The sequence below is a fragment of the Lagopus leucura genome, unplaced genomic scaffold (genome assembly GCF_019238085.1).
Source record: "Lagopus leucura isolate 7727_CA_CO unplaced genomic scaffold, USGS_WTPT01 Super-Scaffold_73, whole genome shotgun sequence".
Taxonomy (NCBI): domain Eukaryota; kingdom Metazoa; phylum Chordata; class Aves; order Galliformes; family Phasianidae; genus Lagopus; species Lagopus leucura.
The window spans coordinates 8,236,782-8,263,543 of record NW_024962252.1 but is presented as its reverse complement, the minus strand read 5'-3'; the positions used below and the strand labels follow the sequence as shown (position 1 = coordinate 8,263,543).

At 45.1% G+C, this 26,762-nt stretch overlaps 1 protein-coding gene across 1 annotated transcript; it reads right to left on the bottom strand.

Annotated features, from left to right (window-relative positions):
* Positions 1–26,463, bottom strand: YWHAQ (tyrosine 3-monooxygenase/tryptophan 5-monooxygenase activation protein theta). The gene is made up of 6 exons (XM_042881556.1): positions 26,346–26,463; positions 25,029–25,413; positions 5,007–5,130; positions 2,420–2,583; positions 2,125–2,220; positions 1–1,072 (listed from the first exon to the last, which is right to left on the bottom strand). Exons 2-6 carry the CDS (start codon positions 25,320–25,322, stop codon positions 1,013–1,015), a joined length of 738 nt encoding a protein of 245 aa, XP_042737490.1. The 5' UTR covers positions 25,323–25,413; positions 26,346–26,463; the 3' UTR covers positions 1–1,012.
* Positions 26,464–26,762: the final 299 nt, after the last annotated feature.

Genomic DNA, 26,762 nt, shown 5'->3' with positions numbered 1-26,762 from the left:
TGGTTTATAAAATGTAATTTTATTTAATGTTACTTTGCTGTTACAGAGGGCATAACATTTTCACAAGGCTTTTTTGGGACTACAATCAATGATTAGCAACACACAATAGTGGTCCGAACTCTCTAAATAACAATCACTGGACAAACTTGACACCTTCTCACATGTGCACAAACCTGCATGGAAAAGTACTAAATTTTATACTTGGACATGTGAACTTCAATTGGTTTTCCCATTCCAGTGTATTAAGAAATGACATGCACTTTAGTCTGCCAAAAAGCACTGCCTGTACTCCGGCAGTAACATGCTGCTTCTAATACATAGTCAAGTGAATACCAGAACTACAAAGGCAGGAGTGTAAGTGAACTTTTATTGGGAAGGGATATAAACTCAAACAGCAGCAACTGAAGATTAAGAGTAGCCCCTGTTTTCGAACACACGAGCTCCTGTCTTACATTATACAGGAAGCAATTTGATTTGTAAATTTTCAAGCTAGAAATGCTCAACTTGATCAGGACCAATACTTCCATACCTCTACTGAAAAATACACAGTAGCACGTGAAAGTCAATTATGGAAAGGAAAACCTGCAGAATAAGGAGGGAATGTGGAGAATTAAAAGCTATGTGGAACACTCTTTAGTTGCAATTAACTACATTTTCATATCTTACTGTAATATAAAACACAGTCAACTGGCAGGAACTGGTTCAGATTTGTTTTTAAATACCAGGTACACTTTAGTCCGCTACATAAGTGTTTGGAAGTTACTTATGTTTATATGAAATGAAGCTATTAATACTTTTCTACAGCAGTAACCGCACACCAGGAAGGCCAGGACAAACACAAATCAAGGAATGGAGTTTTCCCAAAGCTGCAGTGTGAAAAGACTATAAATTGATTTCCATACACATGGATGGGTTTTCTTTGCTATAGGAAATCCAAGTGGAGCTATAAGGAATGGAGACGTGTAAAAAGGTTTCTTGAGAAGGAAAGGGAGAATGACACCCCATGTGCAGTTTAGTTTTCTGCACCTTCTGCAGCATCACATTCTTCTCCTGCACTGTCTGATGTCCATAACTAGAAAGAAAAGAAAAGTGGCGTCAGCTTTCAGAAGCAGTTTTATTTCCAAAAGGAGACAACTATTATGCAGAAATAAGCAATTACATTTCAGGAGCTAGGCAAAAGACCAATGCGTTGGAGCTGTACAACCCTGGCTTGTGGTACTTGATTGTGCAGGGGTAACTGGAAACATTTCCCCATGCAGCAGGCACAACCAGTGATGCTCCCCAGCTCTTAAAGGCAGAGCAGACTGTGAAGTCCAGATTTCTGTGCTCAGTAACAACCTACATCGTTAACCTGAGACCGCTCAAGTCTGAATGACAACTTCAGGAGAAACATCAGTTTAAAAAGCAGGGCTAGATCCTAAAGCGAAGATCGCCATTTTGGTTATTGAGACAAAGCATTCTATAATGCTCATAAAGCCATTTCTACTGAAGAAATATAATAAAATTATAAATCTTGCTGCAATTTTAAGTGCAGTGAACTATCCACAGAGAGGATATTCTCTATAAAAATTACCATAGTTACACATTTTAAGAGCCCAAAAGTTCCATTAGGCGCTTTTCTTACAGCTAATCATTACAACATACGCCCAAAAGTCAACTCATCATTAGTATACTGTAATTCCAGACCTTTTGTTTTAATGAAAAAAATCAGGAAAATGAATTAAAGTAAGCTACACTGGATATAACAACAGGAAAGACACCTCGTTTCTGAGGTAACGATCACAGAGTTTTAGAAAGAATCTCTTGACACATCATGGACTACTATTTTTGTACTCCTTGCCCTATTTTGTATGTTAGAATAGCTGAAAGCACCTTCCTCTGTTCCTTTCAAAAGCCATCAAGAAATGAGGAACACAAACAAGCCAAGCTGTCATTCTGTGTTAGACAGCATGGAGTTGATGACATCATAACTCAGCCTTAATGTAGCATAAGTTGAAAATATAATACGGTAAACAGCCTGAATTAACTACTAAGTTTTGTGCTAAATAATGTTTCCGTTTCATGACAAATTTGGTCTAAGCAATTAAGATTACAGAACTGACAGCACAGAAAACGTCAACTTACTGTTAGGTTGTCTCTAAGTAACTGCATGATGAGGGTACTGTCTTTGTATGAGTCTTCGTTCAGTGTATCAAGTTCTGCAATGGCCTCATCAAACGCCTGCAACGATTAAGCCATCTTTATTCTACTGACCAATCATTAAAAAACAGAAGCTACATTTATCAGTATAGGCAGCTTTTTTTTTTTAAATCCAAAAAAGTAATGTTAGAAATTAGTGACCTGAATTGCTCTACCAGAAACATGAACAAAGACACTCTTCTACTGTCCAGCATGCACAGAGAACTGAAGAACAACTTACTGTCTTGGCCAGTGTGCAGGCAAGCTCAGGGTTGTTGAGAATCTCATAATAAAATACAGAGAAGTTAAGAGCTAGACCCAAGCGAATCGGATGTGTTGGCTGCATCTCCTTCTTGCTGATATCAAATGCCTCCTGGTAAGCCCCCTGTGAGTTTTCTATTGTCTCTGTTAAAAGAATATGAAACATTTCAGTATGAGTTAGGGTCACTTTGTTTGTTCATTAAAGATACGATGCTTAGCAGGAGAGCGGACAGCCCTCCACTGAGGACTGTCTACTCTGCTTTAAATCATGGCAATCATTTTGGATCCATTTTAGGTGGAGGTACCACACTGACAAACCGCAGGAGGCAGATGAAGGTACTACAAAGACAGATAAACCTACAAGGTTAGTAAACACAGACAATGAAAATGACTACAGTACCTCAGCTTGACATATAAACGTATGCCCTCTGACACAACACGATCCTTAGGTATCAAAAAAAATCATCCATTATTTTTTCTACAGAGCTCTCTGCACAGGATGAACATACTCATGTTTGAGTTGGGTGTGTAGCATTAAGAAAGCAACAGTTTGTACAGACCTGCCTCTTTTTGAGGAAGTCTAGAAGGCACGTGCTGCATGGTTCTGAAAAACTAAGTATCTGCCTTCAAAAACTGGGTGAGGAGAAATAGGAAGTCGAGATTAAAAAAAATGAGGTCATGCTTAGATTAATTTGGAAAAGTCCCACACTGTGAAGAGGTTAATAGGCCAAAGGAGATACATGTGGAATGCTGCATATGGTCTAATCAAAATTGTCTTCTGGAAGACAACCAAAGGGCCAAAGTAACCCTAAATGCCCCTGCTGAAGTGTCAATAAAAAAAAACCCGCTAAATAAAGTCTGTTAAGTGTTAAGTGAAAGTTGTTAACATACATGGAAGCTTCTCAATATTTATGGTGTAATGAGCACTAATGGTCTATTCTTGATTTACTGAGAACAAGAAAAAAAGGCAAAAAGCCTAGTTAATGCAGGAAACTTGCCTAGATATTAGAGACATTTTCCAAAAGCCAAGCACAAAGTGTGTACGTGGTGATACATGTAACACAAGTTCTTCACGCAGAAAGCAAGAAAATCCACTAGTAAGGTTATCAATCAGTCCTTCTCTTACAGTAACAACCCGTATCAGCATGTAGGATCACTTTACAAGCAGTCTTTTCAGCTAAGATATGCTGGCATTTCTCTGCTTAGAGAAGTCCAGATCTGTAGCTGTTGCTTGAGACAAAAACATAGATTAGAGTATCTTTGTGAAAAGCAGAGACAAGCCGCATCTACCAAACTCGGACCTGCTGGTGTTGTTTGAATAAGATGAAGGGCTAAAAATTCCTGAATGCAACTAATTAACGTGAAGATTTTTACTCTGTTTTCTGTGTTTTCATCCTCCAACTTCAATCCTTTCAAGGCCTTTCATCTCTCTTCTTCACTACAGCATCACTCCAGAACTAACTTTTGTTTCTTACACAGAAAGGCATCCTTAACTTCTGCCGTACTGCAACTTTTAACATCACAACAGCACCTGGGTACCTTGCAAGACAGTTCTGTTATTTACTTCAGTACATCCTCTGGACAGAATTAAAACACTCCCCAGAAGATCTTACTGAGGTACTCAGGACCACCTACACCTGCACAAGTTCTAAGTGCCTTCTTAGGACACCCAGTGACAAGTAACCCTGCTAGGCTGTGAAGTTTTCCAGGTCTTTGCTGCTGGGTCCAGAAGGGCAAACTAATATTACAGGGATGATATTAGCCCCGAAGGGAGGCTGTGATGAGGAGGGGCTGGCCTCTTCTCCCAGACAACAGATAGGACCCGAGGAAACGGCCACAAGTTGTGCCAGAGGAGATTTAGATTAGACATAAGGAAAAATTTTTTTTCTCAGAGTGGTCAGGCACTGGAATGGCTGCCCAGGGAGGTGGCGGAGTCACTGTCCCTGGTGGTGTTCAAGAGGTGTGTGGATGAGGAGCTGTGAGATGTGCTTTAGTAACTCAGTGGGTAGCAATGGTGATAGGAGGACGGTTGGACTAGATGATCTCGTAGGTTCTTTCCAACCTTGTGATTTGGTGATTCTATGATCCCTATCAACATCAAGTTTCCCAGGGAGCTTATACTTTTCTCCATGGTTACTGAACTAGTAATGCTGTTACTTATTTAAAATCTTAGTTGGATGACTACAATGAAGACTACTCCACATTTAGATGGTTAAAATCATAAATAAGCATAACATGTTCATGGATGATGACATCAAGTATATTCCCAGACTAACACCTATTTTTTTCCCCAAAAGCTCTGAATAAGCAGTATTAGACAGCTATCCAGAAGCACAGGGTAGATGGCAAGGACACCAGCCAAAATCTCCCTGCACACTGTGTTAAAGGTGTATTCAGAATTTTACCCTCTGCCTATAGAAACAAACCTGGTCTTTTCCACACTGCTGACTTAAACATAAATTCAGAGTCAGACACTGATGTGTGTAGTTCACTTACTGTCCTCTCCCCCACGGCTCACAACTGAAGTTCATTAGCTAACAATGACCTAAGGACCAAAAGGCACTCACGTTTTCTGTCATCACCACAGGCAACTTCAGCAAGGTACCGAAAGTAGTCTCCCTTCATCTTCAGGTAGAATACCTTGCTCTCTGGATTAGTTGCGTTAGCTATTAAATATTTGTCCAACAGCTCCTGGAAAAAAAAAGAGAAATCAAGACATTAGCATGTTATAAACACTGTTTCAACTAAGTTAAATTTATTTTCTTCAGCATTTTTACATAGACTTTAATGTTAGCTACAAATTAATGCAAAAAAAAAAGTTTAAAGAGCATTTTAGATAGACTGAACAAACTGTGCAAATGCACAAAGCTAGATACTCTATTAAGACGATCATTTCAGTCAATTATCTGATCAGAGTGCAGAAAAAGTAACAAAAAAAGGCTTACTGGCATAGAGTTTCAGGACTGAGTTTCATTTCAGAATAGATACTTCTCATAAAAACATCACTTCAAAGAAGTAAGCTTTTACTGGAAAAACGAAACATTATGCAATAATTGCCAAAGCTATTTATAAGAACTCATTCTGCTTCACAGGAAGAAAAGCACGAGGAATAACTGTGCAGCATTCTGTACAAACTGCATTCATTTGTCTTGAGATAAAGGATCTGCAACCCACCCACCAGAGGCAGCTACAGGTCTGCACCCATCCAGTTGGCAGCCAGCCTCATCAGACAGCAGCACCAGGAGCTGGTACAGCCAGACCCTGCTGGCCAGCACCATCCTGAATCCCTGCTAGTTTGCTCACACAGCTCTTCTTCCCCTGAGGCCTTGACAAATTGAAGGTCTGGGCAATCACCAACCACGTGAACCTGAACAACAGCAAGTGCTGGATCTTGTGCCTAGGAGAGGGCAGCTATGGCTATATGTACAGACTGGGGAATGAGAGGCTGGAGTGCAGCCTGCAGAAAGGGATCTGGGGATTCTGGCTAACTGCAAGAGGAACGTGAGCCAGCAGCCCAAAGGACCAGCTGGACCCTGCGGTGCACTGGGCCCAGCAGTGCCACCAGAAAAGGGGAGGGGTTGTCCTGCAATGCTCTGTGCAGTCTCACCTCCTGCACTGGGTGGGGCTTGGGGGGGGTAGGGGAGGACAGTACACAAAGGACATTTGTATTGTGCCAGAGGCCCCTCGGTGTGCTCAGCCCAGAGCAGAGGAGCTGAGGGGAGGCCTGATGGCAGGAGGGCAGCGCTGAGCTCTGCTCTGTGTGACAGCGACAGGGCCGAGGGAAAGGCATGGAGCTGTGCCAGGGGAGGGGCAGCTGGGGGTGAGGGAAAGGGTCTGCACCAGAGGGCAGAGGGCATGGAACAGGCTGCATAGGGCTGTGGGCACGGCCCCGAGTGCTGGAGTTCAAGGAGCATCTGGACACTGCTCTCAGACACAGGGGTTGATTTTGGGTGGTCCTGTGTGGAGCCAGAGGAGGGAGTGCATCCCCATCAACTCAGAGAATTCTATGTTCCCTACAGCCAGAGGAACAGGGACAGGTTTGCAGACCTCTAGGCAAGATGAGATGAGTTTATTTTCCAAGCTGTGCAGCATTCTGTATAAATGCATCCCTAGCCCTTCCATGGTAGGAGTGAAGGAGGAGGTTTGGATTTCCAGCAAGTGATAGCAGCACTTCGCTTTCAGGTGCTTCAGAGAACCGACAGGGAGAATGTTTTCTGTCTTCCCTGTCCCCAAGCCCCATGGATTTTACCTGACTCCTGACCCCAAAGCAGCCATGCTCTCTGGAGTTCACAAAAGATGCCAGTAGGCTCCAACACACTCAAGCCCCACAGCACTGAGAACAACTTTACACTAAGAAGTGAAGCGATAATGATCTGTATTTAGTTACTTGGAAAATTATCAGGTCATAAAAACTGCAGAAAGCCAACTTCAAGCAGCTACAAAAGTAATGTTCGAGTTCAACTGAATTTTAGATACAAACATTCCTCCTCCAATGCCTACTGCAACAGCATTACCAATACCTGCCAGCAACCCATCTGCAAGAGCTTACTCATCCCAAACCCTCTGAGGTGTTTGTTGGTAATGATTCTAAACTGCCATTTGTAGCAGAGCACTTCTAGCTGGGTGAAAAAAAGCCTTCTGAGCTTCTACACAGCATTCTTACCATGGATACAACATCACAATACAGTCTGCTTTGTAGCTCCTTTCAAACATCCTCCTACCACCACATTAGGGAACAGTAAAGAGCTGGAAGCCCTCCTACTACACTCCATGGGAACACAGCAGCAGAGAAGGTGCTACCTGGCACCCAACATCCTTCCACTTAGCAAGTCAGAAACAGACTTTTTAAGTCTTGTAATGTCAGAAAAAGACTACCAAAGACCACACACTGCCTAACAGGGCATATAAACTATTAAAAAAACCTCCTTGCTTCACACGGTGAAGTATGGAAGGGCTTGCATGAATGTATTAAATAGCACACCTCAATAGTGTTATGGAAGCAACAGCAAAACCTTAGATATGTTTCAAAACAAGAAGTAAGAGAGAGTAGGCAGATGGGTAATAAAATCGCATTAACACTGTTATTTTGCATGAGTCACTCACTTTACAGCAAGTTATTCCCACCCTGCAGGTTTGAGCTCTGCGTAGGTTGTTTCCCAATGCCGCTCTCCATAGATGGATGTCTATGCCAGCCACGATAGCACGAAACAGTTTCAAAGGCTCAGAGACAGCAATGCAGTACCCTCAGCTACAATGAAGAAGTTCCAAAGAAACCTCTCAGAGATGAGAAAGTTGATTCTTGACACAGCTGTGCTTAGAAAGGTTCCTTAAACTGGTGAGGAAAACTTAGCAATCTCTGAAGGACATTCTAATGCTGGGACTACCTTAAGCAGGTGAGATCCGATTTACACATGTATACAGATTACAGGTGAGAAATGATGCCAGTCTAAGGAACACTGACCAGACAACTAAGAAGGAAGCATTGTACAAGATTTTAAAACAAGTACTTGATAAAGACTATATCCCTGATTATTCTTATTTTTATTAATGCCAAAATAAGACTGCGTAGAGACATGATGAGGTAGATGATGATCCATACTAAGAGTCACCAAGGTCAGGCCAGTGAGTGAATCTCAGTCATCTCAGAATCTCAAAGATGGAGACTCCACAGCCTCTATGAGCAACCTGTTGCAGCATTCAGTCATCCATGCAGTAAATAAGTTCTTCCTCAGAGCTCCCCACATTTCAGTTTTACGCCTGCTGCCTCTTGCCCTGTGGCTGCTCACCACCTCACGAAGAAGAAACGTTGGGTTGTTGTAGGCAACTCCATTTGGAGGGATCAGATCCAATCAGCCCATCAGATCCATTTTTTTTTTCCTCTTCAGAGTTAGCAGGGTTGACTTAAAAGAGCTTTAGAGTAGTTTCGAGGACGAAAAGGGGTAAGTAACAGGCTTCTTAATGGTAAACCATAGGATGGCAGGACAGTGGTTGAGGGACAATGTGCTGGTGACAGCTTTCATCCTGTTCCACCATGTATTGAGTAAGCTGGAATGTATTTGAGATGGTGTAACACCAATGCACTCAGGAGAAGAATCGACAGGAGGAACAAGACTTTGGTAAGTCCCTGCTAAAGATGCCTTCTCCTGTCTTTAAAAGCAATAATGGGCTGAAGGACCACAACTACAGTATAGGTAAGCTGGCATTGAACTTGCATAGGATTTGCTGCCGCACACAAGTCTATGGGGCCTGATGAGATTCATCCTAGGGTTCTGAATTGACCATCAATACCATGAGCCTTCTCTCAGTTGCTTGGCAACAGCACAGGTGTTCAACCTTTTGGCTTGCCACATGGAGTGAAGAACTGTCTCAGGCCACATACAAAATATAAACCAGTTATTGCACTTCAGTAACTTCATGTTTTCATTAAATAAAAAAAAAATTAAAAGCAACCATAAAACTAGTAGGATATCTGACCTCGTTTCTGAAAAAACTAATGCCTGAGTCTGGTTTGATGGCAGCGGCTGTAATTCTTAGTGAGCTCTCAAGGTGCTCATCAGAGATTTCTCATGACATTTTATTTTTCCTGTGCTTCACCTTGAAAACAGTTGCCAACAAATGTACATACTGCCAAGAAGCAATGACGTGGAGCCAAACCAGGCTGCCTGATGGGGCAGAGGCACAGCCATCAGGACCCAGGGCAGGTGCAGGATGAGCTGTGCTGGGCTGAATGCAGCTTGCACGTTGGGAAAGGCTGGTCAACAGTCTGCAGAAACTGCAGAAGCTCCAATCAGCTGGAAGCTGCCAAATGTTATTCCAATTTTCAAGAAAGGCAGAAAGGACGACTGGTAATTATAGGTCTGTCAGTTTCGCTTCAGTGTCTGGTAAAATTATGGAGAGAGTTATTCAAAGTCACTTGAAAGACAATGCAGTCATCTGACAAAACTAACATGGGTTCATGAAGGCAAAATCATGTCTTACTAACTTAATATCCTTCTGTGACAAATATACCTGCCTAGGGAACGAGCGGTTTGTGGGTTTTAGAAGAGCTTCTACAGCCATCTCTCACAGTATCCTCCTGGACACACAGCTGGACTTACAAGTATGAGCCTGACCCTTCAAGCCCATCAAAGTTGTAGTAAATGGAGTTACACCAGGCTGCTGACCCAACAAAAGCAGGGCTCCCCATAGCTCAACTTTAGGGCCAGCTATCTTCAGTGTTTCCATCAATAACCCAGACAACGCAGTTGAGTGCACACTAAGTAAGTCTGCACACATTAAATTAGGAGGAGTTGTTGATTCTCTTGAGGCCCTGCAGAGATGCACAGTGTGTCAGTGCATCCTCAAAGCGCTGCCTGCATCATGCAGGCTTGAAAGCTCGTGATTCCATGCTGAAGTCTGAGAAAACTATCAGAAAAAAAAAGTCAATGTTTGGAAAGTCATTTTCAGACAGCAAAGAGCAAGTTACATATGCTGCTTTATTTCCTAGGTGCTCCTCAGCTGGAGGAGTGGAACTGTCCAGACAGCAGCTCCCACTGACAGCTCATCGCTGATTTAGGGCCTCCAAAATCATCATCACACCACATAAGGTTTTACACTTGGGCCAGAGGAATCGACACAGACTGGAAGGCGCAGTCCTTGAGAGCAGCCCTGTGGAGAAGGACCTGGGGGTCTAGATGAATGAAAAGCTTAACATGAGCCAGCAGTGTGCCCTTGCAGCTCAGAAAGCGAGTGATATACTGGGCTCCAACAGAACAGGGGAGGCCAGCAGGGACAGGGAGGTGATTGTCCCCCTCTACTCTGCTCTTGTGAGGCCCCATCAGGAGTACTGCATCCAAGTCTGGAGCCTCCAGTACAAGAAAGACAGGGAGCTGCTGGAGAGAGTCCAGAGGAGAGCCAAAAAGATGATCAGGGAGCTGGAGCATCTCTCCTACAAAGGCTGAGGGAGCTGGGCTTGTTCAGCCTGGAAAAAGAAGGCTGCAAGGTAGCCTTCCAATGCCTAAAGGGAGCCTACAATCAGAAGGGGGGGGTCAACTCTTTGAAAGGGTAGGTAACAGCAGGACAGGGGGAAATTGTTTTAAGTTGAGGGAGGGGAGATTTAGGTTGGATGTCAGGCGGAAGTTCTTTACAGAGAGAGCGGTGAGGTGCTGGAACAGGCTGCCCAGAGAGGTTGTGGATGCCCCATGCCTGGAGGTGTTCAAGGCCAGGTTGGATGGGGCCCTGGGCAGCCTGGGCTGGTATTAGAGATGGATGTTTGTGGCCCTGCATGAGGAAGGGGGGTTGGAGCTTGATGATCCTTGAGGTCCCTTCCAACTCTGGCCATTCAGTGATTCTGTGGTAAGAGATCTGCACCTCCACCACTGAGAGTGGAGCATATTTGTTCCCCATTCGTGCATCTTTTTTTTTTTTTTTTATTTTTTTTTTAATAGCCTTAAGTGGACCAAGATTTTGTGTTTATCAGTCATGTAGGACAGAAGAGAATGCAAACAGACTGAGTAAAGCTAATTTATCTCTATCCTGATTATCTTTCAAATCTGTAAGGTATTTGGAATGCTTAGTGAGCCATTCATCTCAAGACATCATCATTATCATGTCTTGCAATCCATCACACCCTCCCTCTAATAGATGGAAAATGCTGGTAGCGCAGTGAGAGCTGACATGCATGGTAAGAATTTGCTTCGCAGTAACAGACTAGAAAGCTCCCGATGTCCTACAACCACTCCCCATTTGGGCTTTTCTGTCTTTCCATCATACAGCAATCAGTCACAGAATCTTACATCAAGTACAAGTTTAATCACAGAATCACAGAATTGTAGGGGTTGGAACGGACCTCCAGAGATCGAGTCCAACCCCCCTGCCAAAGCAGGTTCCCTACACCAGGTAGCACAGGTAGGCATCCAGGCAGGTCTTGAACATCTCTAGAGAAGGAGACTCCACCACCTCCCTGGGCAGCCTGTTCCAGTGCTCCGTCACCTCACTGTAAAGAAGTTCTTGTGCACATTTGTGCGGAACTTCCTATGCTGCAGTTTCCAGCCGTTTCCCCTTGTCCTGTCTCCACTCACCACTGAAAAGAGTCCGGCCTCGCCATTCTGCCCCCCACACCTTAGATATTTATAGACCTGGATCAGGTCTCCTCTCAGTCTTCTTTTCTCAAGGCTGAACAGACGACCCAGTTCACTCAGCCTTTCTTCATAGGAGAGATGCTCCAGGCCCTTCACCATCTTCGTGGCCCTCCGCTGGACTCTTTCCAAGAGATCCCTGTCTTTTTTGTACTGGGGAGCCCAGAACTGGATGCAGTACTCCAGATGAGGTCTTACCAGGGCAGAGTAGAGGGGGAGGATCACCTCCCTCGACCTGCTGGCCACGCTCTTTTTAATGCACCCCAGGATGCCATTGGCCCTCTTGGCCACAAGGGCACACTGCTGGCTCATGGCCAACCTGTCATCCACCAGGACACCCAGGTCCCTCTCTGCAGAGCTCCTCTCCAGCAGCTCATCCCCCAACCTGTACTGGTGCATGCAATTATTCCTCCCCAGATGCAAGACTCTACACTTGCTTTTGTTAAACCTCATCCGGTTTTTTTCTGCCCAGCTCTCCAGCCTGTCCAGGTCTCACTGAATGGCAGCACAGCCTTCAGGCGTGTCAGCCAGTCCTCCCAACTTCGTATCATCGGCAAACTTGCTGAGGGTGGCCACTATTCCCTCATCAAGGTCATTGATGAAGATGTTGAACAGGACCGGACCCAGCACTGACCCCTGAGGAACACCGCTAGTTACAGGCCTCCAACCGGACTCTGCACCACCAACAACGACCCTCTGTGCTCTGCCAGTCAGCCAGTTCTCAACCCACCTCACTGTCCACTCATCTATCCCACAGTTAATAGTAACTTAACTTATTATTAACTTAATTATTAATTATCAACTTATTAACTTAATAATTAGTTAACTTATTATTAACTTAGTTATTAGTAACTAAAATGAAAATGGGCAGCCTGAACAATGAGGGAGATCTCAGCCACCTCAAAATTTGTTACGGCAAGTTTTACTGAAAAACAGAGTTGGGGACTCCCATATGTATGATTCCCAAAAAGTTTCATAATATGTCAGACTGCCATTTCAATTCATATAGAGCAAATGTGCCTATTACTTTTTATATTTAATCTAGGGGGGCACGGACCAGGTTAGAGAAGTGTATGTATACAGTTGGCACCATCAAAATCTGCAATGGCTCTTAGTATCTTTTAAAGAACTAGTCATTACCTGTTCTAGCAAATGAAACATACCTTAGATGCCTCCTTGAAAAGCCACATGATACTCCAGTCCTTTTCTGCTGGCTTGCCCTGCTGCTGAGTGACTCTTCAAACCACAAGCGGTATGAAGAAGCAGGAGTCAAGAGTCTGTTCTCAAACCAGACCGTTCATTTCAGGATGACTGCATGAGAATAGGTTTGCACTGTGACAATCTGTGGTTGGATCTGCCGCTTCCTGTACACACGTTATTCTCCAGCAGCACACTGACCCTCCTGCATTGTGACAGGATTTCCCCTCTTCCTTCCCATTAGCGTTGCTTACATATCTCAATTCACTTCTACCTTTGCAGAGGGCCAACACTTCCCATCCTTTCAACATCAAGTTCCCATAGACAATATTCTTATCCCACCCCTCCACCAAAGGGAGGCCCTTTTTTTTTTTTTTTTAAAAAAAAAAAAGAGAAGAATAAACTTATTTCCTAAAGAGATGCCAGCAACATGGTCCCTGGAGCAGATCCACAGCTGCCTGAAGGGGCCATGGGAAGCCAGTTAGGAACCTCTAAACAAACCATTTCTTCCCCCTCTAAAGCTGAATTTTATTGTGATACCCTCCCTCAACCATTGGCACACTTATTCCTTTACATGACAAAAACAACTCTATATTTCAATTGCCTTTTTGGACCCTTCTCCAATTCTCCTTTTGCTCTCTCCCAACTGAGAAGCTTTACCATTACTTTCACTCTTCCCTCACTGTGTAAGCAGGACAATGGTTAGCACGTAGCCACAGCATCAGACTACTGCAACCAGACTGAGCCAGAAACATTACATCTAATTCATCTGCTCTCATCACTTCCTTATCATTATGCCTTACGAAATGCAAGCCCTGAAGGAATAAGCCAGCCATGTATTCACTTGGAGTACCTGACAGAGACAGAGAAGCTCCCTAAAGACTCAGGCCCCTCATAATTATTTGTGCATGCATCCAGCCCCTACAATTCATGAAGCAGCTGCGTGCCATGCATGCTTTCTCCTGCCCCCTTTTCCAGAGAAGTCAGCCTCCTCCCCACAATCTATTTCAGAAGAGAAGTTTGCCTTAGGGTATCAAGTTCAACCACAACACGCACTAAGTACCTTCTGCACAACTTAGCTCTGTATTACGTTTGAACAGAAGAGAAATAATACCACTTCCTGATCTGTGCTGTTCTCTCTCCTCACATACTTTGCTGTCAAGATTCCTGATAGCCAAGAAGGTCTTTAAGCAGCATACTCAGTACTAAGTTGATAGCTGCCTTCAGCACATGCACCAGTATTGCATATGCTTTTCTTACTGAATGCCATTAACATTCGTATTTGCATATCAATGTTACTTAATGGCTTTGGCATCTATTCTTCACATTTACCAGTTTAATACCAAAGGATGAACATGAACCAGGTCAGTTCCAAAGACTATCTACTTTGGGGTTCTGGGTGGCTGGAGACCATGACATTTGTGGGACCCTCCCAACTCAGGCACTTCTATGATTTGAAGTAGCTCAAGGTCTATTTTTCAAAGCAAGCTAAAGTTACTGCAGACTTCCAGAAGCAATTTATTTAATGTCAAGCCACTAAAAGACTCATCTGCACTGGGTTTTACCTTTGTCACCAACTTGATTTGGTACTACATTACTTACATTCCATCAAGAAAGAAATAGAGCCAGTTAATATCAAGATCAAGCATCACAAGCAGCAACGTTCTCCAAAAGTCTGCTTCCAGGAACATCAACTTCATAGGCTGTGCCTGGTAAGAAGAAGCGTGCTGATGTTCAAAATCCCTGGCAGAGTTTCACGAATAGAGTTCTGATAAAGTTTGATTTTTCAAGTCAGACTATTTCAGCAACATTCTCGTGCCTAAGGCCTTGACGTCTTACTTCAAGTTAATTAAAACAGCTTATTCCATTACCATCTCCATCTTTTGGGCATAGAATTTTGCTATTCTTTAAAAGCAAACATAATAGTTTGTGGGGAAGCAATCTGGATTTGCAGGTTTTAGTAACTGAAGAGAAATATTCACACTAGGGTTTCACTAGCATGATCAAAATAAAGTATCTGCAGAAAGGAAATCTCATTAGGATTTCTCCTTGACAGAAAGAGAAGCAAATCAATATTTACATGTATAGTATTAAAAAAGTTGCATCCTTCCATTGCCAAGAAAGAAGTTCAGACATGGCATAAAAAGAGATCAGCTCCTCAAACTTCAGCTTCTCCAGTGCTCTGCTGTCCAAACGCTCCTCAGCCCTACCAGAGGAGGTGCTCCTCAGTAGTTCTTTAAGAGACCAGGTTCAGTACCTTCAGATCTCCCAGGCATTCCTCCCTCAGCTGATGCAGAACGTTCTGTATTTTCCATTTTTATTTAAGATTTTGAAGTTAACCACCAGAACACATTATACAGGTGAGAACAGGTAACTCTAATTAGCTGAACGTTGTACTTGCCTGCAACAGCACACACTGGTCAAACTCCACCAAGACAAACAGCCGCGTGTAAGCAAAGAAACTGTTTCAAAGTAAATCTATTTTTGAGGCAAGGTACCTCAGAAACAAACACACGCATATGTTCAGAGTGCATGTCAGAACTCTTTTTCAGTAAGTTAACTCATTGTTCCAAACATAGATTCAAGGTCACGCTCAGTCTCAACTGGGAGACAAGCAGCTTAAATCCAACAGACATGCTATGCAAAGCACACAACCCTTCCCAAATTCAGCCAGGCCTACAACATACAAAATACTGGAGACTAAGGAATTTTCCCAGTTGTCTCTGTAAGCCCATCATAGCCCCATATGAGATAGGTCACCTATAAGCAGATCCAGGGAAGTGGTTTCCACCAATCGCAATAGAAAAAAAATAAAGCTGAGAAGTTGAGACGGTTCAGACCAATGCATTCCTTCAAGGCAATTATCACCTGCAAGTTTAAACAGTCCAAATGTTATGTGTTCCAAACCATCTGACAGCACAGACCAGTGCTGTATGCTCTGACCTCTCAGTCAGACCCATACTCACATACAACCTCCTGCTTTGACTGTCTAGTACGTGGGTATTCTAAGAGCCCCTAACTAGTTCAAGTCTCAATCAGTCATTCCAAAGTCCACAGCATGACTCACTGCAACCTAGGTGTGTTTTAACATTCAGCAGTTGTTTTCTTGACAGGAAAGGGAGAGTCCCTGCTGCAGCACTAAAGATCACTTTACTTTCAAAACTAATTCAGCAGAAGTAAGCGCTTCATCCTTCTGGATTCAAGCTCTCAGCATCACCTCCTTTGGGGAGAGCATTAAATAGTTTCCACGCAGACCTCCTAAGACATCTGTACTACAGTGCATATATTGAACAAAATATGCATGTGCCTTTCCAATAATGGCACGACCTTGCGAGATGACCTGACAAAGCACCACAGAAAAGAGGCAAACACCAGGCACAGAAACAGAGAGATGACCTAATTCATCTTTTCCATTCAGTCCTCAGCAGCTGTCTACACAGTTTTAAGAACTGGCAGTCTGTATTTAGCACTGGCCCTGAACGATCTGGAATCCCACTTAGTAGATGCATTGGGAACTTCAGCTACAGCACATCTGCCCACACCATTCCCACCTGGGGCAGAGATTGATTTCATCCAGCATTAGCATTCCATGCTTACATTACTCCTAAAGCAAAAAGTTAAGTTCTGTGGTCCCCAAAGAACTACGTAAGCCAGGAACACTAAGCGTGGAAATGCAAGTTCTCCTTTCCATAGGTCTTCATCAGACAAAGCCAACAATCCAGCAAAAGCCAAAGGATTATTCAAGTTCTCATGAAAGATGCCTGAAGTCTGACAGTTTTTTCTCCTGCCAAAGAGAAATGAGTTCAAAAAGTGTTATTTTTTCAATAATTGCAGTTTCTGATTAAATAATAGCTATACAGTACAGCCAAAGCTCTCAGGAAAGGGTGTTTGTTTTCTTTTTTCCTTTGTATGGACAGGTTAATCTCCAACTGATCAGTAGCTTTCTTCCATAACTTCATTTACAGATTTCCCCTGATATACTTCCAGTGTTATTTTACACTTAGCAAACATATTACTGATAATAAATTCTTCCCTTCAGGACCTTGACTACCTAGAAGTCTCCTCCTGTGTGCTCCATTTGCAGTCTTCCATAATGACAGAATAGCAGGCCAAGCCTAAATTTGCATTTAAAAATTACTTACATGATCTGCAGCCATGGAAGTGCTGAAGGCCCTGAGATGCAAGACGAGCAACACTCAAAGTGAACCCAGAGCAAGGAGCTACACAGGGTTTACTGGCAGCGGCTCCTGTGCAGCCAACTTGTTTTTGAAGCCAACCTTTCAAGCTGTCAAATGAACTCTGAGCAACAGCTCTCTGATTGTTTTTATTCAGTTCACTTTTTGCTCTGTTTGGAAGCCCTAGATCAAAGGCTTGTTATCACTGACAGCCAGAAAGGTAATAGAATTTCATGTGCTTCCCTCTCTCTCACTGCTCAGAGCTGCTAGAAGAGCCTTTTGTATTGCTCTACTCCATGGTAACTTCGAGGAGAGACAAATATATGGTTTTTTATTTAGCCCATTAAGAGTATGCCAGTAATTTGTTATCCTCCAGCCAGACAACCTTAAGCTAAGGAAGTTTAACAACTCTAAGTTCTGAGAGCTAAATGCCAACATTCCAGATAACCTCTAACAAGTTCTCATAGAAAGCCAGCCCTGACTTTGGTGCTAAGTCCCTGCCTGCCCACCTCCACTTACAACAATCTCCACTTACAAGGACTTTGCAGCATTCATTCATCTGGCATCGAAACTTCCTGATGAAGTTTTATCCAGAAAATAAGACGGTGTCAACCTGGTATGACTGTATGTAGGACATTTAGCATCAGAGCAAACAGCTTCCTGCTTTCAGAGCATAACGTGGCTCCTGTATCTATAGGAATTAAAGGCTAGAATAAACACTTTCATCAATGTTAGGAATTGGTACAACACTACTTACTTTGTTCCTTTTACAAACTAAGAAGAAAGTACAAACAAGACCACAGGTAATTTGGGACTTCTTGGTTTACAGGCCTTCTATGTTTTGGTGGGTGCTCAGAGCCATAGGACATGGAATTATTTCCAGTGCCTGGTATGGCTGCAGAGCCCAGTTCACATGAACTGCCATTCCGATGCACGGGGTGAATGATACAAACTAGAAGGCAGCTGTATGCTCAGCTGCAGCTTCCTGGAAATAAGTGAGGAGGAACCTGGAAGGCTCAAACCACTGAACACAGTGAGGGTGACGGAGCACTGGAACAGGCTGCCCAGGGAGGTGGTGGAGTCTCCTTCTCTGGAGATGTTCAAGACCTGCCTGGATGCCTACCTGTGCTACCTGGTGTAGGGAACCTGCTTTGGCAGGGGGGTTGGACTCGATGATCTCAGGAGGTCCCTTCCAACCCCTACAATTCTGTGATTCTGTGAACAACGTGGAGCTGTACGAAATTAAGCACTGCAAGTCATCAAGAATAGTCTTACTTAGCTAGTCAGCCCCCGATTGAATTAGACTCATGTTAACTGTTAAGTACAAAAGCATTTGAACACTACAGTAACACCCAGGGTCAGCAAACCCATGGTTCTTGTATGGGAACTGCTGAGTCACAGCCTGAACCTCTGATTGATCACCTGAGGCAAGCCGTGAGTGAGCCAAGGGAGCACAGCTGAAGGCAACTCACCTGTGCTGCAGGAAGGGGTGGAGCCTGGCTGCACCTCTCCTAGACCTATTTAAGAGCTGGCTACCAGTGGGGAAGGATCTCTTCTGGAGATCGCCTCTGCTGGTGTTTTGTGAGTGAGCCCAGGATAGGGGTAAGCCTTCCATTTATTCTCTTTTGTTATCATAGTCTGCTTTGCCTAACTCTCTTGTTTATTTTGTGATTATAACATCCTAATATTCTTTGATTATACAGTTCTCAAAGACCAAAAGCATAACATAAAAGAAGAAGAGAGATTTACAGAACTGAGACAGCACAGATCATTAACAAACACCTCTGCCCCACAAACTAAAGAGAAGAAGAAAATATCGCCATCGCTGCTTTAGCACCTTCCCCATCACCTCCAGTTTTCCTCATTGCCCTCCTCTGAAAATCTGGTGCTCCCCATTACTGAGAGCAGAGTATCAGGCTTCGGCTCCCATACAGAAACAACCACAAGTCTATGGCTCTCACGACGTGCCAGCCAACCCCAATTTGTATTTATGCCTTCCTAAAGATACAAACTACTCAGCCTTCAAGCTCTACAATGTTCCTTCTACTTCAAGTTCTATTTCTTCAATATAGAGACTTCTACTCTTTATTTTAAAAAGGCATCTATTGTACAACTATCAGCTGTCGTTCTCTGCTCACCTGCTGGATAGGAAAAATGCCTGCATGAGAGTGATTTAGAAGCACTCTGTTACGTGTCACTTCCTCAGCAGGGTAAAAAAAAAAAATTCCAACATCGGTGCCTTTTGTTACCTTGCAAGTATGTCCCATTTCCCCAGCACCAGCACACCAATAAAAGACCTCCACTAAATCTAATAATTCTTGATGAACAAGTAGTATTATAGGTGCTTTAACAGGCTCGACTACAACCATGCTAGTTAATCTACAGCTTAACCTAATTAAAATATGGATTTGACACCACAGATGGATGAAGCTTTGGCTGCCCCACTCTCAACAGCTGGGTCACCTGCATTAGTGCTATGGCTTCCTATTCCCATTACTGCACACCCTGCTTCTCACAGGATAACACTGGAGCCACTAGTAGCCGTGACTTTGCAGGAGTGCTAATGATCACTTCCTGAACTCTTAAGAGCAGACATGCCTCAAGCCAATGCTTTTCTACCTTCCACAGACATTAATTAACCCCATTCTCAGCTTCACCTCAAGATTTAGATATCTGCGTATATCAAATCAGTGATCTGAACTCACCCCAACAGCTTCTAAAAAAGGAAATAAGGCTGCACGCACAAATAGAGGCACAAGCTTCCAGGACCTCAGACAGAATGCTTTGCTGCCATTTATCCTGCATCCTTCACCACTCTGCACACATTTCAGAAGTTCAGCATCCAGCAGGGTGGGTGGCATGCTGCAAGGGATGGCTGCACGGGAGGGAGAATCCCCTGTGCTATTGTTATTGTGATCCAGCAGATCTCAGTCACTCCAAGAACCTCCATGCACTCTAGGACTGCTCCTACAACTCTCAATCCTTTCTCAGAAACAGATTCAGTTTTCCTTGTAGGAAAACACGTAGCACTCCAGCAGCAGATTCTAGTGAAGGACAAAAAAAAAAAGCCAACAAAAAAGACCTAAGATACAGCTATGAGTATGTTAAATATAGAATTAATGATCTGAACTTAAATTTAAAACAGTCTTCAACGGTAACTCCACAACTGGGGATGTGCCAAGAAGTACTGTTCCCAATCTAAGGCCTGGCTCCGTGCCATGAAGTAGCTGCTTTTTAGCCAGTTACTCACGAGGGTGAGTCAACAGCATTTGCTTCAATGTAAAGATGGCAAAAAATGAAAATGACTTGAGGCACTGCCCCAACTGCAGTCAGGAGAACTGATACCAGTCCGAAAGCACTGTTAACTGCAGTGGTTAGTGTATCTGATCCAGATTAACACTGCATCTTACCCAGCTGCCATCCTCAGAAGACTGTAATGCCCTTTACTCAGATACCACTTTCACCTCTACAACACTTTCTGTATGAACTTTGGCAGCTCATTTAGAATAGGAAAGCAGAAAGAAACAGATTTTGTTCACATAACAGCACCAAGCTGACATTTACTGAACTTAGCAGATGCTTTGAGCACCCTGGTCTAGAGGGAGGTGTCCCTGCCTATAGCAGGGCATTGGAACTAGATGGTCTTAAAGCTGAACTATTCTATGATGCCTGCATGTACAACTCAAAAATTAAACAATAAATCGATTTCTATTTTTTCTGAGGCCAAAGATAACAGCAGTGAAAAACAGGGTTAGGTTCAAAGCTTGTTCATCATTTGACATCGGGTAATTTTAGTTGAAATCAGGAATCTATTTGCTTTTGCATTAATCCACCGACTTCATTTTCAGTGAAATAATTAATCTGTGCTGTTGGAAAAGCAGTGTCTTCTAATACATGGCTTTCAATGGTGGTTGGTTGGTGTTGGGTTTTTTTTTTTTTTGCTTTCTTTTTCAGTTAAATAGGTTAGCTCTAGAACAAGATCCACAGAAGGAGTAAAACCAGAAGGACAGAGACTTTACCCTTAGTATTCATTGTTTCTTAATTACACGAAGCAGAAGTATTAACAATGCTGCAGTCTGAAGAGGGAGGGTGAGGAGGAAGGAAGGAAAGGGGAGCTGGCAAAAGCAGCGTGCTAAGCCACACTTTCAGAATTGAATGCTGCAACCTCACAGAAGATCAAACATTTACAAGCATCCTCTAAACCTGAAGGCACTAATAACTGAAGTGAGGTACATCCTCCTGCTCAAGACTAGTTCATTGCACGTACTGCCACAGGGCCCAGAAAAGAACCACCAGCACAAGCAACACTACCTTCAGTCTGTTCTTCAAACTCCAAGATGCATTCTCTCATTCCTAGAAATACCTGACAGGTGCATTGGAGAGCTGTTTGTGGAAGACATCCTGAAGGGGCATCTGGAAACAAGCGAGAAACCCCACATCTCTAAGTCTTCTGCAGTAACTGAAGAACCAGATTAGAACAATGGTTTGCATTTCAGCTACAGCCATGAGGATGTAACCACCACCATACTGCTGTTTCAAGGCCTTTGCAGCTTTAGCCACTACCTCTTCACCAAGTTTTAAGCCATAAGCAAGCAGCCATCAAAACTCTCTCCCTACTGCTCCATGAAGGGCACAAATCACACTAAGACCCAGACACAGCCCATATGCTGCACTACCAAATACATGAGGGAAAAAATGCTCCAGAAGCCGGTGGAAAGTTGAGTGCTTTCAGTCAAGGGTTCGTGTCCTGCTTCTCATTACACTATTTTCCTTCCCCAAAAGAGCCTGAACATAATGCAAGTTACTAACATGCCAAGGGACCATGTTTATCAAACCCAGCACTTTGATCCACATACTCAGACAAGTCTCATTTAAAAGTTACCCTCCTGGAAAACCTGAGGAACCCAGAATCACAGCCTGGTATCACACATCTCACAGTCAAAGTTTCTTACATTATTTCATTGATGACACGAAAATCATTACTGCTTCCATCCCTTCTATTATCCAGCCACCCTGCCTTGAAATCACCTGCTGAATGTGAAAGAAACATGAACTTTGCTCTCAAGGTGGATGGGGTGAGTAAAGTTGCCAACCTATTTCTCTATTCATAAAGAAAAGGGTTTCCAGAACCATTTGGACTCTGATTCCTAAGGAGCAATCCAACATCAATTCTCTCAGTTACAAGATAATTCAGCCATCAATGCAAGATTAAAACTTGTTGGTGTCACCTTCAAATAAAGCATTTCATGCACACTGTTTGACAAATCATACCATTTCTTCACTGAAGAGTCATTTCAAAGACCAAATCAAGAGCTGAGAAGAGCTCAGACCACATCTGCCCCTACTTGGATGGCAGACATTCAACATTTTCACTGCTTGGCACAAGATGCAATTTCTCACACCTCACTACAGCTACTGACAAGGCACACTGATTAAATAATTAGTAACACAGATGCGTATTTTCATACATTTTTATGTCTACAGATGTGCACAAGTATATGCGCATTTGAGATATATCTCTCCGTATGATTTTGGATGCTCCTACTCTCGTGATGTTTAAGTCCTTATCAAGCCACAGCCTAAAGTCATGCCTTACCTAATTATTTTGAGGCATTCTTCATGGCAAAGGAGTAATTATGGATTCAGTGTTGGCGGTTTCACCAGCCATCAGCAGTATTTTGTAATGCTAGCACAGGTATTTCTACAAGAGCAAATACATTTCACTTTGAAAAGCTGTGCCATGCCAGAAATCAAAAAAACTTTTGAAAAAAAACCTGTTAGTGGTATGACTAACAGCAGCCACTCCACCCAGTGCATCCACCCTTGCTAAATCCAAATATCCAGATGACAAGCAACCTTTCCATACCACTTGCCAGCAGTTGCTTCAGCTTAGCTGTCTTCCCAGAACTGAAAAAGCATCACCAGAGTTCAAACTCAAAGATCAAAAGATGTCTAAAGATGCAAGCAGACACCATAATATTAGTAGCTAAGAAATACTATTCGAAGATGAAGGAATCAAAAGTTCTTTGTGGCTTAGCTTTAGGAAACCCATCCTTTGTAGTGCCTGCACATTATAAGTTTCAACCTCTGCTGCTGACTCACGGGGCAGAGCAGCAGTAGGTAGATGGAGGAGGAAAGAAGCAGAGCAGAACGTAACTGCGCGTGGCACTCAACAGAGAGTAAAAGCACAAAGGCCTGCAGCAGGTAACTGTCATCTCCGAGCAAGAGACACACCTTAGCCAGCAGGGTGGAACTGGGCAGGCATGCTCATCTGGAGGTTTTTATCTTCACTTCCTGCAGCCTTCCGGGCAAGGAGGATGAAGCTGCCAACCAGACTGTGGCTGTTAACAAAGGAAACAGACTAGAACTTGGGGAAGATGACAGTTATAGGGCAGGAGAAGCTCACCTTCCCTACATGAGAGGTTTGTGCTAGCACTGCTGCACACCATTAGACACAACTAGAATAATTTCAGTATAACCACTGCTTAATATGGCTTGTCAATTTACCATCCAGAGGTGTTCAACCTTCCCAGACAAACACAAGCTCCATGTTACAATGGCACAGCATGGGATTTTACTCATAACCTACCCTTAGGATCCATATCTCAGAGGACAGAGGCAGATTAAGAAGTCTGAAGAATAAGCTTTATGCTCAGGTCTCAAGAAGCTAGTTCCAAAGGGAATCCAAAGAAGATGGAGCAGAATCACAGTGGCATTAGCATCAACACCCAAATTTCAGCGCCAATCTTTTCATAGGAAACCACAGTCAGTGCCCTACACAAGTTGCACCATTTTCACAAAGGTGAAGCTTTTGCAAATTAACTATAGGCACAACTGTAGAAACAATTTCTTTGGAAGGTGGAGAATCTTAAACACACCAAGAAATTGATTCAGTTCATTCAATGAATGTATTTCCAAGTTATTTTCAAGCAACAGTAACTCATTTTAGAGAAGTCTCTAACTTGTGCTTAGAAACTAATCTAGGTGGCAGCATGCAAGGAAGCACATAGGTAGTTTCAGCACAATCCAAAGCAGCACCCTTGTATTTGAACCAGAACACTTATCAAGATGCAAATTCTGTTACTTTTAAACTCAGGTCTCCTAACCCAATTCAGGGTTAAATCAAAAACTTACTTGCTTCCTTTCTCATGCTTGCAATACTAGACATCAAAAATACACAGCATAACCACTGAAGACTGCATGCCACACCATTACCACTGCACTACACACACACAGCTTCCTGCAGCCAGAATATCTTGATCACACAGAATAGGTTCGCATACTTTCCATACTGCTGACACAGGTCTGTGGAGCTCCTGCTGCACTGCAATGCTGCTTCACTGTCAAAAGCATCTGGAATCCTGCTCCTGGCACGGAGATATATTTACTCCTGGGCTTTGAAACACGCTCAGGTGTACTATACCTGTCATAGAATATCCTGTTTCCAAACCTCAGTTGATCATTAGTCCAAAATTTGCTGCATATTTGTTTTGAACAGACCCCAATAAGTCAACTTGAGTCTGACAAAGCCAATTTCTACCTCTTTCTTTCCAACTTTTAAAGGAAGATGTCTTACTTAATAAAATTATTCTTTATTATCTAAGAAAGAAAATCTAAAAATGTCTCTTGAAGGCCTCTGTTTTTCCTTGCATGAAGCAGCACATTAAACGAACACCATTAATTTAAATGCACTTAACAAGTTACTAGCTTAAGAAATAAAGGGCTTTCATTTTCTTTTCAGTTTACCTTATGAAGATGAGCTTACTAATGACAGCACCAACAGGCATGAGCCTAAATTCTCTGCATCTCTGTGCTCAGCTAGTATAGTACTGCACACAGGTCACTTCATCAGACACACATCTCAAACACAGCTGAGCACATCTCAATTACCTCTGCACATACAGCACCCACAGCAAAGTGCAGACGATTTTCTGCCTCACAATAACTGACACAGCAGCTACAAAAGTTACTGCACTGACTCCCCCCACCACAGCATAATACCTCACATGTTCCCCAGCCAATTGCCCACCTTCGCTCCTGAAAACAGCAGCATACTGCTTCTCTCACGATAAAACACAGAAGAAGCAAAGCCCCCACTCACCAGTACAGTGGTGCAGATGGACCTGAGCTCAGACTCCACCTTCTCCCTATAGTCCTTGATAAGCTGCATCTTCTTGTCGCTGGTGTCTGTCTTTTGCTCGATGCTGGAGATAACTCTCCAGGCAGAGCGTCGCCCCCCCACCACATTCTTGTAGGCCACGGAGAGCAGGTTGCGCTCCTCGTTGGACAGCTCGGCCCCCTGCTCCGTCACCGCCTTCATGCAGGTGGCCATGTCGTCGTAGCGCTCGGCCTGCTCCGCCAGCTTGGCTTTCTGGATCAACTCGGTCTTATCCATGGTGGCCGGCGGCGGGGCGAGGGCAGTATCGTAGCAAAGGCAGGAGAAGCCGGGGACGTCACGCCGCCAGCGAGAGAACGAGCCTCAGAGCCTGCCAGGAGAAGGATGGCGACCGTGACTCCGGGAGCCGGCGCTTCGCACCGCGCCCTCGCAGCCCGCTTACCGGGGCCGCAGGGAGCTCCCCATCCCCACACGCGTCCCGCGGCGCAGCGCCGGTACCCTCCCACCCTGCGGCAGGGACGGGCGCCGGTCCCGGGGCCCGCCCCGGGGAAACGACAGCGCGGAGACCCAGCCAGGGACGGGACGCAGCTCCAGCCGAGGAGCCGGTAAGACGCACCGGCGTACGGAGCGGCTTCTTGTCCTCATCCTGCGCGCCCCGTGCGAGCGCACCGAAGCGCGGCTAAACGCGGGGACGCGCAGGAGGACGGCCGGCTCCCAGAGAGCCCCTTCGTGCCCGCACCCCGCAGGAGAGGGCCGAAGGAAGGCGGGATACGGAAAAAGATACTTCAAAAGAAAGCGAGCGGCGCGGTGCGCTCGGCCCCGACGCCGCAGCCCAGCGGGGCGGGAGGCGATACCGGGGCCGGGCGGGGCCCCGCGGGCAGCACGGGCCGCTTCGCCTCCTGGTGGCGGGGCGCGGCGGGACCGACCCTCCTCCTGGCGGGAGCGGCCCCGGCCCGGGATGGACGCCTTCCATTCCCAGCCAGGAGCGCCACGGCCGTCGCCGGGCGGGGTCAGGTTCGGGGACCCGGTGAGGGCGGGGGCCCGACGGCTTCGCGGCGGCCTCGTCCCCGGGGACGGCGGGGCTGGGGGCGCCGAGGCGGGAGGCGGCGGCGGAGCGGGAAGGTCGGGGCCGGGAGCAGAGGGGAAAAGCCCCGGCGGCTGTGAAATGGCGGCGCCGCCCGGCGGCTCCTTCCGCCGCCCGCGGCCGCCGAACGCTCCGCGCCGCGCTCACAAAATGGAGGACGAGGAGCCGAGACGAGGCGGGGCCCGGCGGCCGCCGGTGGAACGCGGCGCCGTGCTCACCTGAGTCCGCTACGCTAGGCCGGGCCGCGGGCGGCACCCGATCGGCTGTGCCTCGCTCGGGGCTGTGGCGGAGAGAAAGAGCCGCTCCCGTCGCGGGCGAGAGCCAGCGCTAAAGGGCGTTGGCACAGGCAAGCCTACCCGCTGCTCAGCCCGCGCCCACGCGGCCAATCGCGGCCTCTTCTGAGAGCCCGGCCCCGCCCCCCTGCGCCCGCACAGCCAATCCGAGGACGGCGCGCCGCCGCGGGGGCGAGCGCAGGCAGAGCACAAGCTCGGTTGGCCCGTGGGCTGCGGCTGGGGCCACGGGGTTTCCTCCAATTAGATCCAGGGTGAGATGACGTCACTGTCGCCATAGCGATACTGCTACAACCCCCCCCCCCCCCCCGCGCTCTCCCCCGGCAGCCCGGGCGCGGGAGCGGG

Excerpts from the sequence above, each read along its gene's own strand:
- YWHAQ (XM_042881556.1), bottom strand. The coding sequence starts at position 25,322 with ATGGATAAGACCGAGTTGATCCAGAAAGCCAAGCTGGCGGAGCAGGCC. Across the intron at positions 5,131-25,028 it reads CCATCTGCACCACTGTACTG|GAGCTGTTGGACAAATATTT; the intron begins GTGAGTGGGGGC and ends TTTTTTTTCCAG. Across the intron at positions 1,073-2,124 it reads TACTTAGAGACAACCTAACA|TTATGGACATCAGACAGTGC; the intron begins GTAAGTTGACGT and ends TTTTCTTTCTAG.